The following is a 17784-nucleotide window of genomic DNA, read 5'->3' as shown; positions in this document are numbered from 1 at the left end:
CGATAGGAGTTCTCACTGGCTGATGTGTACTATGAATTGAAATTTAATTGCTGTTTATATAACAATGGATTTAATAACATGGTTATAATTAATGATGTATTGTTATATTTTGTTGTTGTAGCTTAGTCAGGGCTGTACTCCTTTAAAATCACTTGGAAAGATCTAGGCGCACAAAGCAGTAATTAAATAAATACATAAATAAACAATCTGTTAATCAGTTCATCTACACTGATTTAACCCGAAGTGTAGAAAGCCTTCCCCTCACTCTTCTACTGCCACTGCCCTCAATCCCTTGTCTGTGGATCAATATGCAGACACTAGACTCCGATGGTTGAATGATGGAAGAAGCAGAAAGAATTGCTTTTCTCTGAATTTCACCAAACGAGGCAGCTGCAGCATACGCCCTGTAGAGCGCCCCCACCCCCACCCCTCCGTCTGGCATAACCGCAGCCAAGCTGGCAGCTTGTTCCTATGAGTGGCGGGCCAGGATGGTGTGATGGCCTGTTTTCAGGGTTTACCATCCTTTTTTTGAATGGCAGCTAAGAACCACAACTAAGGAAGTCCCCAGTTATTGTGCAGACTTGGGTAAAGTGTCTGCCACCTTTAAAGGTACGGACAGAGCTGGTGATAGTCAGCTAACAGTTCTGGGGGTAAGCACTGGAATGGATCTACGTGAGTCATCTGGAGGAAAGGTAGATGGAATATCTGAAGACAATGCAAAGTAAATACAATACAAATATTATTAAAGAAAGTAATGCAAAATGAACCAGCAGACATAGCATTTTTGGGTAGGATGAAATACTAAAACAGACGAAATGCAACTTACACATTTTAAGCAAGACTGAACTACTGATGTTTGGATTTCCACAGACATTACACAGTGGACAGATTTATATTCGATTATATGCATAATTGGCCAGTTTCATACTTTATTATATTAATAACATTGTATACTGAATAGGTAGAAATGGAATAGTCTGATCTTTTTCTAAGGCATTGACAAATACGTATTTTTAACATTTTGTACTTTTTCCAGCTTATTAAATGAAAAGATGTAGGTGTTATTAATTGCTATGCTGAGACAGGTGGAAAGATATCGTGATCCAGATTTTACCACAGTATTAATGATTCTTACAAAACAAATATTGTTAGCTTTCAACAGAAACAGAGCTAGAACATATGCTTGCATAACTAGTTGTTTTTTTTTGGCAATTGAAGAAATATCTTAAAGTCTATTGCATTATCTTGACAGGCTGTGATTTGTAAATTGAGTCTCTGGACTGCTAATAATAATAAAAAAAATAACTTAGTTCATTGTTTCGTTTTCTTACAATAATTGTCTGACAGATGGTTGGAACAGATTTACAGAACTTCGGTTGACCGAAGACTCCCTTGCAAATCTAGTCTCCTGGGGTATACTTGTGTACTGCATTAATGGCAGAACTTTTTGATTTTTAAGGGCATATGGCCATAGTCTGGAGCTACAGAACATTTGGGGAAAATTATATTCTAGAGTGATTACTTTCCAGGTATGTGGGCTATGCCAAGCTGCATCAGCCTTCCCTGTTGCTGTAATTTAAGCTATGTAACCTGAGTTAGGCCTGATCCTAAAGAACATGAAGAAGACTGAGCTTTTGTACTTCTTCCAGAGCAACAAGCTTTTCACACAGGAGTGATTCTATATTGAAACTTATTGGACCTTAAGTGAAGGGCATATGCATTTGACAAATAGGTAGTCATATAGATAGACAGAAAATAATAAAAAAAAACCCTGTCTGATCAGTGGTCCATCATATTTGAAATGTGTGTGATTGTATTTTGGAACTTTTCTAATTGGAATTGTAATGACAAGAGAGTACTCTGAAAACATAGAAACGATGGGCTGGGAATGAAATGATATGAAGATGAACATATTATTTAAATGTAAATTATACTAGGTTAGTAATTAGTCTGTTAACACAGTTACAGACAGTTAACTTAAAAGGAAAGAGAAAATTTGTAAGTGTGTCTTGGGTAAGCAAGTAGTGCTAAGCAAGAGAACGGATGACCTAATGGGACTTCTTCCTTCCTGATTTCTTCTTACTGTATTGCCTGTATTTCTTTGTAGATGGATGATGACTGAATGGACTCCATGTTCAAGGACATGTGGAAAAGGGACCCAGAACAGACAAGTAGCCTGCACACAGCAGCTAAGAAATGGGACCCTGATCAGAGCAAGGGAGAGGGATTGCCTTGGGCCAAAGCCTGCTTCTGCACAGCGCTGTGAAGGCCAGGACTGCATGACTGTGTGGGAGGCAGGAGTCTGGTCTGAGGTGCTGCATTTATTTGTATAAATAATCCACAATGATCATTTATGCCTTACTATGTTCTGAGAATGAGATTTTTTTCACCAGCAAGTGGCTTAGCTCAGCCTAATGATTTTCAGGATCCTTATGCAATGATTTGGCAAAAGGATCAGGGACTAGGAAAACAAGCCATGTAGAACTACTACATTTTACCTAGTTAATGTCCTGGAACAGTTTCTTTTGGACATTTTTCAAGCACATATAATCAAGTATATCCTGACCTTGGTAGTAGGTAACTAGGGGTAAATGGATTTAAGGCAGTCACTTATCAGCTACCAGAACTTGGGTTCAGAGTGTGAGCATCTGTGAGGTACTGTTGTACCAAGAGACGTTATTAAGAAGGTTGCTGCTGTTGAAATTCAGAGAGGCTATGAAGGCAGTTGCTTGCAAAAAGGACATTTCCTTCCATTCCTCTCTCTTCTTACCTCTTTTTCTAAGAACAGCAAAAACAGTGAACAAAAGGACCTGTAGATAACACAATTTTGGATCCATTGTATTCTGAAACATTGCTGTTGAATGTAGTTACTATTCGAAAAGCTTTATTATCTTAAGATATTTTAATATGTGTGTCCATTTGGTTTTCTTCTAAAAAGCTTCTTAAAGTAGTTGACTGCGGAGGAAGAAGGGAGTTGTTATCATTGTCATCTGGACAAGCTGAAAGTATTTATTTAGACCGTCTGCGTCCATTGGAAGAATACAGCAATTCTACGTGCTTCCCACACTAGAAGCTGTGCTATGAGTCTCATCAGGCTCCAAATAAGAATAGCAGCTTCTGAATGTGGGTACAGATCATTGTTTGGGTTCCTGTGCTCAGTGGCACCCATTGATCCCCAAGTGAGAAAGAGCTATGACATAGGAAATGTTTTCAAAGAGTTAAAAGAAAGATGTTAAGATAGAGCTAAGAGGAGAAAATAGCCACAGTTCTGGTTTGGTACAGAGGTTTATGATGCAAAAGTTAGTTGTGGGAAGAATGGTATACACTTCCATTTATTCCATTCCATTATCACACTTTCTAGGTGTGAGAAAGAAATCCACTTTGTTTAGTTGGTTTGTTTTACCTCAGATATGACAAATAAGTAAGTATGTTTCTACTGGAATTAATAAATATATTTTGAAGAGTGAGGTGTTTCCCATGGCAATTCCTACTATCACTGTTATATTGGAAGTTAGCCATTACTGCTTCCTGCAGTTATAATCAGCTTGGCAAAGGAGAATTTTGATCTGCAAGCAGTGGGATGATCAAAAGCAGTTATAATGTTTTAAGAAGGAAATGGCATAATTTTTGGCAGTGTAAATGGGAATAGTGGGGAAAAAAAACACATAGATTAAGACCTTCTGTGCAACTTGAAGATTTGTCACATGCTGTATATGCAGTGAATTTGAATTCAGTCTGGATTCTTGTGTAGATTTAGAGCATTTCCTTTTACATTTTAACTTTTTTCTTCTTAAAAGGATCTGTTAGCTACTAGTGAAATTTATTTGAAATTGCTTCAGGTCTTGTCCTCACAAACATTACTTAGATTCTCTTTCATTATATCTCCCTTAATTCTTTGAACAAAGATTGCATAACATTTTTACTGCGACATTTTGCATTTGTTTCATCATAACTTTTAAAATGTTTTCTTATCCAAATACCATTTTTAAAGCTTAGTTTTTCCTTAAGGAAATAATTTTTGATCAAATTATATATTTTCAGCTGAAAATGCAAATATGATCATTCTGCCCCATAAGGAATTTTTGTTCATGTGTTAGTTTTTAGCAAACTGTGTATCTATGCAATTGAGGATTGGAAATCAGGAAATCACTGAAGTCCTGAATTAGATATGGTATCTTGGCAGAGGGCATTAGAAGGAGATAACAGGGGGTAACTATGCCTATTGTAGAAACCTGCAAAACATCTTTTTTCAACAGTGCTCTGTAAAGTGTGGTAAGGGAGTACGGCATCGGACTGTGAGGTGCACCAATCCCCGCAAGAAATGTGTTTTGTCCACAAGACCTAAAGAAGCAGAGGACTGTGAGGACTATTCCAAATGCTACATCTGGAGAATGGGAGACTGGTCTAAGGTGAGTCATCCTTGATACTAGTTTCCCATAGCATAATAGATTTTGCAAGCTGAATTCTCTGTAAGTACTGTATCTATCAGATGTGTAGGAGTCTCCTAGTTAAGGGGACAATAAGACTGTGGAAAAAAAAACTGAAACATAAAGTCACACTGTGGCCAAAGTATAAATAAAAATCAGGAATGTGAAGAAAGCCTGAGGTGCATCTTCTATATTATGTAAATGTGATATAAATTTACTGTTTCCAGTAGGCAGGCAAAAAAATCATGGAACTAAAGAGTATGGGATGCATTCAGGTATCTGTGTTTCAAAGACACGTATCCTATTACTCCATTTTCAGACCTGTTTGAAAATATTGATAGCAATTGATTAAGCAAAGCAGCAGTAATCATGTCTGTAATCTTTATTTTCAGTTTAACGTATTTTCTTGTCTGCTTCTGGCTTGATATCTTACTGAAAGAATGTGTCATGTGCACTTTGTACTGTGTTTGGTTCACAGCAAGAGCTTCCTGAATATGTCTGGATTATAGCATACAGGCTATCAATTGGCTGTATGTAGTACATGCTTTGGTGAGATGCTCTATTGTATTTCTTTGTCACTTCCATTTCCATTATAGGCTGGCAGGAACCTAAAGGTTGCTGTTGTCTGTCCTAATTCTGTCATGCATTTCCCATGATAATGTGGAATCTGTTTCAAGGGTTGCTTAACGAAATGTTTCTGGGCAAATAACTTAATTTCCATTACTAAACATTTAGAACAATTTGCTTTGGCCATCCCATCCCCTCCATGCCTTTTTCCCAAACAGGGCAACATACTGTTTGCCATTTAGATGTTACCCAACTGTAATAAATTCTAATTCTTATCCTCCACCGTAGGTCCATTCAAACTCATAGTTTGCACATTTCATTAATTTGTATTTGCACATTTTATTCTTCCATGTTTCTTATAAGTTATACCCTTCAGCCTCATAAGGAAGCACCTTCAGCATATTCAATTTCCACATAGACCATTTAATATCTAGGAAGCACCTCTTACTGTCTTTTTTCTGAACACCTGATGTAACTGTCAGTAAGCTATTTCCTTGGCATAAGGGCTTTGATTTCAATGAGATACATAAGCACAGGCCAAAAGGTATCAGAAAATATTGGCTAGGTCTGTGATCAACTGTGTTTTTGGACTAGGAACCTACCTCAACATGTGATACAGCTTAAAATATCCAAAACACGCTGAAATACTGAAATTGACCCTTGAGAGTCAAGGTTTTTTCTTGTCATATCACAGACCATACTTCAGAGAGATTGTAAACTTTTTTCTTTTTTTTTCTTTGCTTCTGTTTGTAACTTTTGCACACACCTCTTCTACTTTCAGTGCACAAAATTACTGCAGAAGCTTTTTAACTTGCTTGTATGGAGAAGTATTTAATGTATTTTTAGTTGTCTTTCATGTGATGTAACAGCTGGAAACAAGGACTAAAGCCAGCACAGTATGACTAGCCAGTCTTCCAAGAATTAGCTGCAAGTACTCTGTGGGCAACTAGTGTTTCATAGAGTTCTGCTTGGGAGCTCTTATTTTATGACTATGGGGTACAAATTGTTACTATCACGTTACTGTTTATTCCATTTTCTTGTCTTCTTTATGAGTTATTTTTCACATTTAAAGGATAAATGATTAAATGGTAGTGTCAAATGATGGGGTTTGTTTGTTTGCTTGTTTTTATACTAGCAATAATTTAAAATATTTGATATTTTGGAACACCCTCACAGAAACTAGAGGATAACCTCCCTATCTTAGCTACTTCAGAAACACAAGGTGTTATAGCCATTAATTTTTAAAGCAACAGCCAGAAGCAACTAATCTTCAATAGTAGGGTTACTTTTACATGAAGATGTGTTTGGAAGTAAGTCTAGTATTTGCATCTCCATACCACAAAACTGCAGTAAAAACTTGCATCATTTAGCACTTGCACCAGCAGGGAGTAGACTGTGGAGAAATGACCATCTGCTTTCTTGAAGTAGTCATTCAAATCAGCATTGCTGAGGCTATGTGAGGATGCTCAGACAGTTACGCTGTGTTCCCAGTGCCCTCTGGAGAAAAGAAGGGCTTTATTCTCTAATTCACAAAATACTTTTCACAAAAATCAATGTCACAGATGAACATAACAAAAACATATTTCTTCCTGTTTAAAATTTGCTGACATCTCAAATGTTCTTTCCTACTTCTGTCAAGGCTCTAACTCTGTCACCTAAATAGTACTTTAAACTTCAGAATCAGAAGATGAGGAAATATTTCATACAGAATTGACAAAAACTTTTGAACAGTAAACATGCAGCCTGAGAGTGACTTATGTAGCTGAGATTTTCCAAGATTTATACCAAAAAATAGATGCTTTAATTTCTCTACAGAGACATGAGTTCAATTTAAAATATACTTGGATTTCCTCTTTTTTCCCTGTTACTATTCTGTTCCATTACTAGAGTACATAGCAAAATGAAGTCATGGCATACATATTAATATGTCTGCAATGGGGGAAACAAATGGAAAGCTCAGATAAATGTTAATCTTTGCTCACTGTTTGTTTCTAACTCAGAGGTTCAGTGCAGCCTTCTGTGTTCACTGTTTTTACTCTTTAGGATCATTCTTGACATTGACAGAAGGCTGTTTCTTTGAGCAGAGCCAAGTTCCCCCAAGCTAATGCCAAGACTTGGCTTGAAAAATCCAAATGACGCTTCTCACACATTGAAACAAGAGGCTTAATGTGATCCTTATTGGCTTTGCTGCTTGCCTTGAACTCTTAAGGCATAATTTTAAATGAAGCTTAAATTGAACTATTACTGAAAAGATAACATTATTAATAATCATGGTAGTGCTGTAATGGAGTTAATTTGTTTTAGAGGTACGGTCACACAGAGATCAAATAATTCCTTTACTCAACATTTTAACAATACCAATATCAAAGAATATTTGACCAAAATTGCAGACTCCCGTAAGTCAATAAATACATCAATCCTTCTAAAACTCTTGCTTAATTTAAAAGTATGCTGTATAATCTGGACTGTATGGAGCACCGAACTCCACAATAGCTCTTAAGTCAGCAAGGTGGCTCAATATGCTAAATATTTCTGTTCAGTTAGACTCTTTGCCTGCCCTCATGAGTGTGTGGAGAAAGTACAGAATAAAGGCTCAAACTGAGTGGCTGGATCCACCACCTAGAAACATTAGCAATTACATTTTCCCAGTAAATGGTGTCCTTGGAATATGATGCTGAACAATGTAAATGTTCTCTTCAGATGAGGAAAGCTTACCACATCTAATATAGGCCCAAAAAGGGCACGTTGTAGCTCACTCTTAACAGCAGCAGTGTTCTTTACTAAGCTGCACACTTACCACCCATTTCAAGGCTATACAAGCTTTAGGTCATCCTCAGGGGAATTCATCATCTAAGGAGAAACAAGTAGGCAGGGGAGAAGTGAAATGAAATGCATATGCACTGCATGTTTACACGTCTACCTGGCTTACAAGAGAACTACACGTCATTGATGTACTCCAAGAAGTACAAATACTTAGATGACAACAGCATGGGGTACTCAAAGGTCATAAGGTCATGTTTAGGATACTTTATATATTGGAAGCTTTTTTTTTTTTTTTCTATTATCTAGAAAATTCAGAACATTGATAGAATAAATGAAGTAGATATAAAAAGCAGGATGAATTTGGGGAGGGAAAATACTGTGGAGAGAAGTGTAGGTTTTGAAAACAATAATAAAGGCTTAACTTTTATTTGATATTATACCCAAAACTTTTGGAAGGATTCAGCAAGGGACAATAGGATCAAAACAATGTGCAAGGGAATAGATTTTAAGAGCAGCCATTTGTGAGAAGTGAAGTATAAAGTGTAAGCATAAAGGAGACCAGAGAAGATAACAGACTATAAGTTCTACAATAAGATTGGGCTAAGGAAGCTGGAGAGAAAAGATGCACTCAGGAGCAGCTAAAAAGGAAGCACCAGCAGAGTTCCTAAATAGTATCTATGTGTTAGACTGGACATGAAGAGGATACAAATACAGCTTCTGTGATAATGATCGCAATAGTTAGAATGTAGTTTGTTTTCACACAATCAGAGAATGGCCGAGGTTGGAAGGGACCTCTGAAGATCATCTAGTCCAACCCCCCCCGCCAAGCAGGATCACCTAGAACACATTGCACAGGTTGGCATCCACACACGTTTTGAATATCTCCAGAGAATAAGACTCCACAACCTCTATTGGCAACCTGTTTCAGTGCTCTGTCACCCTCACAGTAAAGAAGTGAAAGCTTTGTCTGTAGTCTGAAGAAGAGAAAATGGGGGATCAACGGTTGGTCTAATATTATTATTATGCTTTTTTTTTTTTTTTTTTTTTTTTTGTGAGTCTAGAGGACACCTGAAGCAACTGCTTCATTTTTATACCAACAAATCTCAGAACTCATGTCCTATTTCAAATTATTTTTTTAAGATCGTATACGCAGTGCCCTGTAGACAGTGAGTGGGGGGGAAAGTAAAGTCTCCAGCTGTTGCAGGGAGACAGAATGAAACCAACAGTTCACAGAGAGATCTCTCAGCTGAGTGGTACAAAAAGCAGCTGTCACTGATGATGATTGCTTCTCTTTTGTCTGGATCGAAAAACGTAAAAATGGGGAAAATGAAAAAAGCAAATTCAGTTTTGCCAACTATTCAACCACATGGGGTATTCAAACTTTAAACATTTAAACAACCTCTAAATTTCCATAGCAAATAATCTCAAATTATTTGGTATCCTTTAATTAAAAATTCAGATTTAGGATGTTATTAATGCTGCAGTTTTCCTGACAAGGTAATTAGCTTTAGTTTTATTCTTTGGATCCCAGTCCAAGAATGTTAGCTCTTTAGATTCTGTGAGTGGAACAGTGCTGGCCAGAAGTCAAAATGTGACACTATTAATAAGACTATGGACAAATGAAATATGTGACTTTGATGAAACAATTGAAGTCAAAATAATATTGTCATCTTGTTGATAATGTTTATACTGACTTAATTATACAGTAAGATTCCAGCAAATGAGGTATGCCTGTTTCAGAAAAGAAGTACGAGCAAATCAAATGGAAGATATCAATATAATGAAATGAGAGTGGGGAGGTTTTTGTTCATTTCCAACCAATCCTGTAATATTAACATAATTTTTGTCAGATAGATGTTTTTTTCTTTCATAGATCAGTTCAGTGTACCATAGTATTTTGCCTAGAATAAAAATAATGTCAGTTTCTAGAAAAACAAATCAAGATCACCCTTCATAAAAGGTAAAAGCACTGATAAGATTGGCAGGGATTTTAAAAGTAGACATTACCCATTTTGAACATGCATAAAACTGAGCATAAATGGGAAATTCTGGTATTTGTATCACGCTTAGATCTATTGGGACATCTTTACTGATTTTCTGTTATTGCTGCTACAGACCTCCTTAGGATAAGCAAAGTTTTCAGGAATGGCAGACTGGAATCAAAAGGCGATTATGGGCAGAAGTTGTGATGTCTTTAGAATTGCTTTATCTGTAAGCAGTGCTATATTAGAAAAATACAAAGTTATGGTATGTCAGCCATTCTCATGAAGACTAGATCCTTGCTAGGCCCTGTAGAAAACCAAACCAAGAACAAGAACAGAAGGAGCTTACAGCCCATGCTGAAAGGTGCTAGCAATCCTGTCTGACAAGAGACATGGTAGGCAGAGAATTCAAATAGATAATCAGAAAGAAAAGAATGAAAAACATTTTAAATCCACCTGATTTCAGCTAACCTTTTTTCTACTCTGTGTTCTCAAGTAGATGGTACAGCCTTTATACATTTGTTTTAAACATGCCCTTCAAGAAATTGAGTGCCCATAGCAACCTTCTCAGGGTCTACAAGAGGCAATATAATGCAAAACAAAGGTGAACAAATGAGAAACAACAACAGCAACAACAAACTAAACAAACAAACAAACAAACAAACAAAAACCGATAGCCAGTAGAGGATGCTTGGAAGATGGCGCCGTTTAGTAGAGGCAAATCCAGCCCCATTCTCAAGGGGTCTGTGCAGTCACAGTCTCATTGCATGATGTGCAGCATGCTGCATGGTGCCATGTGAAAGAGTTGTATGGGGAAAGAGGAGGTTCACTTACATTGCCGTTGTTGTTGCCTGTTAAATTTGTACCTCCCAGAGGAAGAAGAAGTTAACACTGATGAGTTCAGGAACTGAATTGCTTTGGACTGTGCTGATTTTTAAACAGTTTTCAGGGAGGCATGCTGAAATATGTGTAAGAAACACAAATCAGTAGTGAAAAGGTTGATTAGTAGGATAGTTTCATAAACATTAGCAGTTAGAGGAGGTGTAGGAAATTCTACAAGAAAAGGAAATCTGAAATATATCTGGGTATTTCTTACTCCGTGGTAGTAGAAGTAAAGTGGTAAAAATCCTGCTAAAATAGGTAACTGAGAACTTCACAAATTAATGACATTTTCTTCCATTTATACCCATCAATATTTCAGAAGTAAATATTGTTAGTACTAGTATTAGTATGCAGTAATGGACTTTGTACCTTTGGGCAGCTTTACAAAAGTTTCTGGGCTGTCCTTCCAACCATATCCTCTGTGGTTCTCAAAACCTAAGACCATTGCTTTAAGTGAAGCAGCTTGGCTGCCATTTGCCTTACCAATTGTTTGTCACTCCTCAGGTCTGACAGGAATGATTACTGACTGGGCTCAGGCTTACTGGTGAGAAAAAGATGTGTCTGCATAATCAAAGAAAACTTATTTCCAGTGAAGTTGAAAAGTTGAAATTTCTGTGTCAATTTGCATGAATTTTAAGAAATTCAGTTTTATACTGTGTGGTCCAACTCATCTTAAGTTGAATAGGCTCTAGATATCCATGCTGTACACAAACAGATCATCTCTATTTTGCCATTTTCTGTTGTTGACAACTAACTGTCCTTTTATGTTCTGTAATTACCTTCTGTACTGACAGCTTGTCTAGTTATTTATTGAATTACTAGATTTGGGAGTCTGGCATTGCTTAATACGATAGATGTGATAGATATTTTAGTGGTGTACTAAATTCAGAGTATCCACTGATCTTTGTGATTTGACCCATTTCTTACCATGCAAATGACTGTGTTTGCGGAAATTATTCTTCCCACAGTCTCACTGGAAAGTAACAGTGTGGGGGTCTGCCATTCTGAAAAGGGCTGCTATTCTGTGTTAACATTAATGGCTCTTTTCAACGATGCTGAGCAGAGTCAGTAATCTATAGTCCAGAAACTGGATGAACTTCAGATTTCCAAAATGCTAATCTATAACAATATTTTTAACATTTTAGGAATCTTCTTTAACTACACACAATAAGGTAAAAATGTGAATATCTAGAATGATATGAATATTTTTCAAACATTCTTTAAGATTAAAAATGAATTACTTCAGCTCCCCCAAATTAAGCTGAAATGTTTGCATTGCATGACAAGTCATACAAGATACTGTCAATTGGGTAAGTTCTAGTAAAGAGACTTTTTTTGGACCAAGTACTTTAAAGGCTTCTTGAAATTGCACAGAGTGACACAAAGGTATGACTTGAGAAAGGAAGTTTGATTGAATTGTTAAACACCATGTCCTTTACTTAAAATCTTCACAGATAAAAAGATCGTACATGTGCATCTGTATTGCAACATTAAGCTTTGCTACTGGATCTTTTTTTTTCTTTTTTCCTTTTTTTTCCTCTTGTTTTCTATTTAAGAAAAGGAGTTGGGGATTATCCTCAAGGGAGGATAAGATTGGAATCAGTGTGGAGCCTGTTTAAAAACAAACAAACAAACAAACAAAAAACAAAACAACTTAGCTATAAGAGCTAAAAGTAGAAGAAGGATGCCTTTGAGTAATGGTTAAGCATTTCTGCTACAGACAGGATAGCAGGTACCCTCTTTCTTGTGCTAAGGCTTTCCCATTGCTGTCTGTTGACATTTGGACATCATGATCTCTTGAAGGTAAGAAGCCCATGCAAAGAAAACAGATTTATACCTGATGGGAGATGTGTCATGCAGATATACAGAGGCAGAAATCACAGAGCACAGCTTTTCATCACCTCCTTTGCCACTGCCTACTGTCTTCCAAGCCATTCTAGTACAGACTAGATCAGACCAAATACCAATTCCCAAACTTTCTGGTTGTGAGCCTTGCAGTGCCAAGCCAGGCATTACTGCTGCAAGGGACTTACATATGCACATGTATGCATATAAACATAGATTTAAATAAAGAATAACATACTTAGGAATTACTGATGAGAAGTAATGTCCTATATCCAGGACTTAAACATGTGGTCTCCCAGAAATGCCAACCAATTATTGTTAAGGTCTCCTCAGATCTTTGCACAGTAAGGCTTCTGGAAGGCTAACACATAATTCACCAGGGAGATAAATGGTACTTGACCAGTGAAAGTTTTACTTTACACTTATTTATACTATTACAGTGCAGAGCTTCGCAACCCAACTAGCAGGATGTGTATCACAGAGATCTCTACTGAATGATGAAAAGTTAACCGCAAGCATCCCTTCAGTGTCCTTGTGCTGACACTAATTCTCCCTTAGTCAGGCCTGGTCAAAAAAGGTTATTCTCAACAAAATTCTGTAAGATAGGGACTGCAGTGACCATCAGAATTTCAGTTTCCCAAGGAGCTATGCTGAATTTATGTGCAAAAAATACCATCAGATAACATCACAAATAAATAAGGAAAGGAGCTAACAGAACAGAGAAGTAACATGGGCTATGGGGGCCAGGGAGGGATACAAGAAAAACAAGAACACCAACTTCTCTTTTATTTTCTTAGACTTTAATTTAAGTGAAATGGCTGTTGCATACATACAATCCGTTCCATGTAAGAATCTCCAATCTCTTTACAATGACTGATGATATACTTGAGGCTATGGTGTAAAGCAGTAGGTATTATCTCAGTACACAACTGAAAACACTGCAGCTTATCTGGCATTACATGGCTACTCCCAAATCTGGAGAACAGCAGCTCCCTGACATTTTGAACCATGAACTGCTTTCATCTTTTCAGTGCAGACTTTTGCTGCATGTTCATTATTCTGTTTTCTGTTTCTTGTTTTTACTTGGTGATATGCATTGGGCAAATTATTTAATCAGTCTGTTCATGATGATGCCTAGATCTTTTTCTTTGATAGCTGACAAATCATTCCACAGCTGTCAATACGTACAGGAAAATCCAGTTACTCAGTCCAGTGCTGAGACTCAGTCCAATAGGCGTTCTTTTGCCTGGTGTATCTCCATCGCTAAGATCATCTCTCTGTCCTTCCAAAAGTTTTCTTCAGCATCTCTGCCTGTATCATCTGCCAATGTGTAATTCATTTAGGTTGTTGACTTGGGTTCTGTTAGAATTTATGTAATCCTTTTGCTCTTGTGGGATCTAGATGATTTCTGTGTGCTGGAAAACTTTTTTCTTTCATGCATTTTTCATCCTATCTTTCACACAGTTAATGTAAATAATACTACTTCAGGTGTTCATTCCTGAGACAAAATTGATCCTCTATAAAGTTCTGTTTTGCCACAAAAATATATATTGTTGTTTCTTGTTTGTTATTTTGTCTTACTCTATGTGATTCTCACTTTTTACTGTTTTCTAATGATTTCTTTTTGGATACTATCTGAAAATATTTTTACATTTTAATATATATTTTATATTTTATACATTTATATAACCAATCTTGAAAAATTATTTTGAAATTACTGTTTTAAATTAAATTAATTTACCAGTTTTAATGAATTAGAGGGAATATTATAGATTTTTAAATACTGGAAGAAAGATTTACTTTTCTGCCTTATCTGTGCTGTTTCAGGCTGTTGTTCAAAGATTTATGTTTAATCTCCAGAGTTCCTTCATCTAATCTTGCCACAAATAACTCCACTAATGTTGACATAAAACAGAGTTCACCCAAAAGTAATGATTGTTCTTTGGTAAATTTATCACAGGATCACAACAACTCAGACTGGTTAACATTTTCTATTTCCTGGCCTGGTAGTTCTCTCAGGACATTCATGCCTTTGGGTGACATCATCATACATAATGAAACCCTTTCAGTTCAGTATGAGTTTCCTATTAATATAGAATTTTCTGGAGATCCATTTTCTTGCATTTATTCTGTCTACATATTTTTAAGATAAAATTAATCAGCAGAAATTTTGTTGATAATTGTAAGTCATATTCTAATTCATTTTCCTTGTTTATCTTTTAAGGATATTTTTTTTTCAAAATTAATGGCCTATATGTGAGATCGTGGTATTTCAGCCAAACAAACAAACAATAAACTCTTAAGGTTCAGTTTCCTCATTAACTGATGTTTATTTGTTTGTTTGCTTTTTTTCTTCTTTTTTTTTCTTTTTAATATCATTCACATCCATTTAACTTAGTAACTTGATATCACTTCAGATCTTCGTGACTTAAAATTTAGTAGATAAATTGAATGGAATAAAGTCATTGTTAGGGATGAGCTCTTTCATTTTTACTTCTACTGGAAAAAAATCAAAAGCACTACATGTAATAATGCTATTTAAAGTCAAATACTTAATTTTGTGTGGTACAAAACAGCTTTTCTCATAGGTTTATTTAATTTCTGAAATATATAAAAGTAGAAATTTTGGAAAGAGGGGTTTCATGAGTATTTTTTCCTCTCCTATGACATTTAATTTATGTTTTTAATGGTTTCAATTGTCTTTTCATTAGAAATGCTAATGAAATGCCTTTAACTAAAAGTTTGTCCTGATGAGCTTTGATTTTCCCTGGAAGGTTTTCTACAGAACAGCCTCATGATATATTAAATTGTCAAACTTAAACTCAAAGCCTTAAACTCAAAGGCTAACATTTCAATGATTTTTAAGAATTTGTTTTGGACAGATTCTTAAAAATCTGTCCAAAACAACATAGTCCAATTAATTTCGTAGAAAAAAAATAAATAACTACAAGATCTTCAAATCTAACTGCTTCCATATTGTCATATTCTCGTTTGGTTGTTTGATAGTTAAAATCAATGGAAGGTTTTCTTTTGCGAAACTGCCATTCAGTGATATCTCACATGAAAGTCTGAGATGTAATAATGTCTTATTTACCACTACACATTAATAGCAGTAATATATACAATATGCTACAGAAATTAGGTTTTACCAGGTGTCCGCAATACAAAATTTAGTCTAATGCACAAAGGGTGAGCCCTCTTAAGCAGTTTTGAATATGCATCTGTATAACCTATTTTATCACACGGCTCATACAAATAATTGTATTATTTTTCTTTTATCAGTTTCTTTCCTGACATCCTTTAAAAATAACATATGGCCTTAGGCAAATATACGGTACCTACAGAATTATTAAAATATCCATAAAGATATTGAAAACAATGTACTAGTTCTGTAAAAGTGCTGTTCACTAGAGTTGTTTGTTACATTGACAGAAGAGCAAAGATCCTTAAAAAATGGTTCTCATATGGTTAGCTTTCACTTCTCTCATCTAAGAGTATCACAGATATCACAGATCTATCTTATCAAAAACTAAGTTGAACATTTGTGGTGGTTTTACCCTTATGGCCAGCGAGACTCCACCACACTGGTCTCTGACTCTCCCTCCTCAAAGGAAGAGGGGAAGAAAATATGATGAAAAGGGCTCAAGGGTTGAGGTAAGGACAGGGAGACTGGTCACCAATTACCGTCACAGGCAAAACAGACTCGGTATATTGAGATTAATATATTATGTTGCCTATCACTAGCAGACTAGAGCAGTGAGAAACTGAAAGCAAACCAAAACCACCTTCCCCCCCATCTCCCTTTGCTACATCTTCGCTCCGTCTGCCTCCTACCCCCAAGCAGCGCAGGGGAACAGGTAATGGGGGCTGAGGTCAGTCCCTGACACTTTGTCTCCACTGCTCTTTCACAGTCACTCTCTGCCCCTGCTCCACGTGGGGTCCCTCCCACGGGATGCCGTCCTTCCCGAACTGAGCCTGTGGGGGCTGCCCATAGGCAGCAGCTCTTCAAGAACTGCTCTCACACGGCTCCGTACCAGGGGATCCATCCATCCCCCAGGAGCAAACTGCTCCAGCACGGGTCCCCCACGGGTGGGCGGCAGCTCCCCCCAGACCCCCTGCTCCTGCGTGGGCTCCTCTCCACGGGCTGCAGCTCCAGCCCGGGGCCTGCTCCTGCGGGGGCTCTCCATGGGCCGCAGCCTCCTCCAGGCCACATCCACCTGCTCCACCGGGGGCTCCTCCACGGGGAGGCTGCAGCGTGGAGATCTGCTCCATGTGGGACCCCTGGGCTGCAGGGGGACGGCCTGCTCTGCCAGGGGCCTCTCCACAGGTCGCAGGGGAACTGCTGCTGCATGCCTGGAGCGCCTCCTGCCCTCCTGCTACACTGACCTGGGGGTCTGCAGGGCTGTTTCTCTCCCATTTTCTCACTCCTCTCTGTCCCTGCTGTTGCACAGCAGTTTTTTTTCCCCTTCCTCCAATCTGCTCTCCAGAAGGCCCACCCAGCATTGCTGGTGGCTCTGGTCAGCGGTGGGTCCCTTTTGGAGCTGTCTGGAGCTGGCTCTGCTCTGACATGGGGAAGCTGCTGGGCTCTGCTCATAGAGGCCACCCCTGCAGCCCCCCTGCTACCAAACCCTTGCCAAATACACCCAATACAATTTGGTTTCATCTTCGTATGTTTATTGCTTTTAAAAAACATGAAGGATAAATAAAATTTATAGAACTGCAAAAATAAAGACTAATGCTTCACATCACTCAGAAGCATGTAAATAATTTTATGTTTGACCTATATATCTATAAATTAAAAAGGTCTTCAGTTGATTTCATTTATGTATATCACATTTATGATTACGGAGAAATGTACATGTAGCCCTCCAGTAGTTTTCATCTGTCTCACAGGATTTGTTGTACCATAATGTTATCCAGTCTAAATTCCCTATTAGATACAGGATTTTGTGAATTAACCCAATGTTGCATACCTTGAGGAGGAATCTCAGCAGGCTTCCTGAGTAAACTAGTAAGTATAACTGTCCTAACAAAAGAGACTAGATTCATTGGGATGCTCAAGCTTATTCAGTCATGAAGTGAGTGACTGTGTTTAACTAGTTCATCTAAAAAGAAATGGGGGAACTGAATTTAGATGTCACCTGTGGACAAAGAATTTGATATTTCCGAGTTGAGTCCAGTGAGTCTGCTAAGACTGAAGCCTGACAAACTCCACTATTGATTCAGAGTAAGTGATTAATGCTGGTCTAGAGCATTGTCAAGGGAGAAATTTTCATATGCTGTCATAGCAAAAATGATTTATTTTTTGTTGTTTCCTT

The 17784-nt window shown here is 37.4% G+C and overlaps 1 protein-coding gene across 2 annotated transcripts in view; it reads left to right on the top strand.

The window, feature by feature from the left end:
- The window catches only part of ADAMTS19 (ADAM metallopeptidase with thrombospondin type 1 motif 19), a 166260-nt gene that overhangs the window by 136945 nt on the left and 11531 nt on the right, over positions 1-17784 (top strand). For both annotated transcript variants that reach the window (XM_040541557.1, XM_040541555.1), the window contains 2 exons: positions 2108-2312; positions 4257-4409. In XM_040541557.1, coding sequence (XP_040397491.1) covers positions 2108-2312; positions 4257-4409 — 358 coding nt within the window. The remainder of the gene's footprint in view (positions 1-2107; positions 2313-4256; positions 4410-17784) is intronic.

This window comes from Cygnus olor, chromosome Z (assembly GCF_009769625.2).
Source record: "Cygnus olor isolate bCygOlo1 chromosome Z, bCygOlo1.pri.v2, whole genome shotgun sequence".
Lineage (NCBI taxonomy): Eukaryota > Metazoa > Chordata > Aves > Anseriformes > Anatidae > Cygnus > Cygnus olor.
This window is presented reverse-complemented; position numbering and strand designations above follow the sequence as displayed.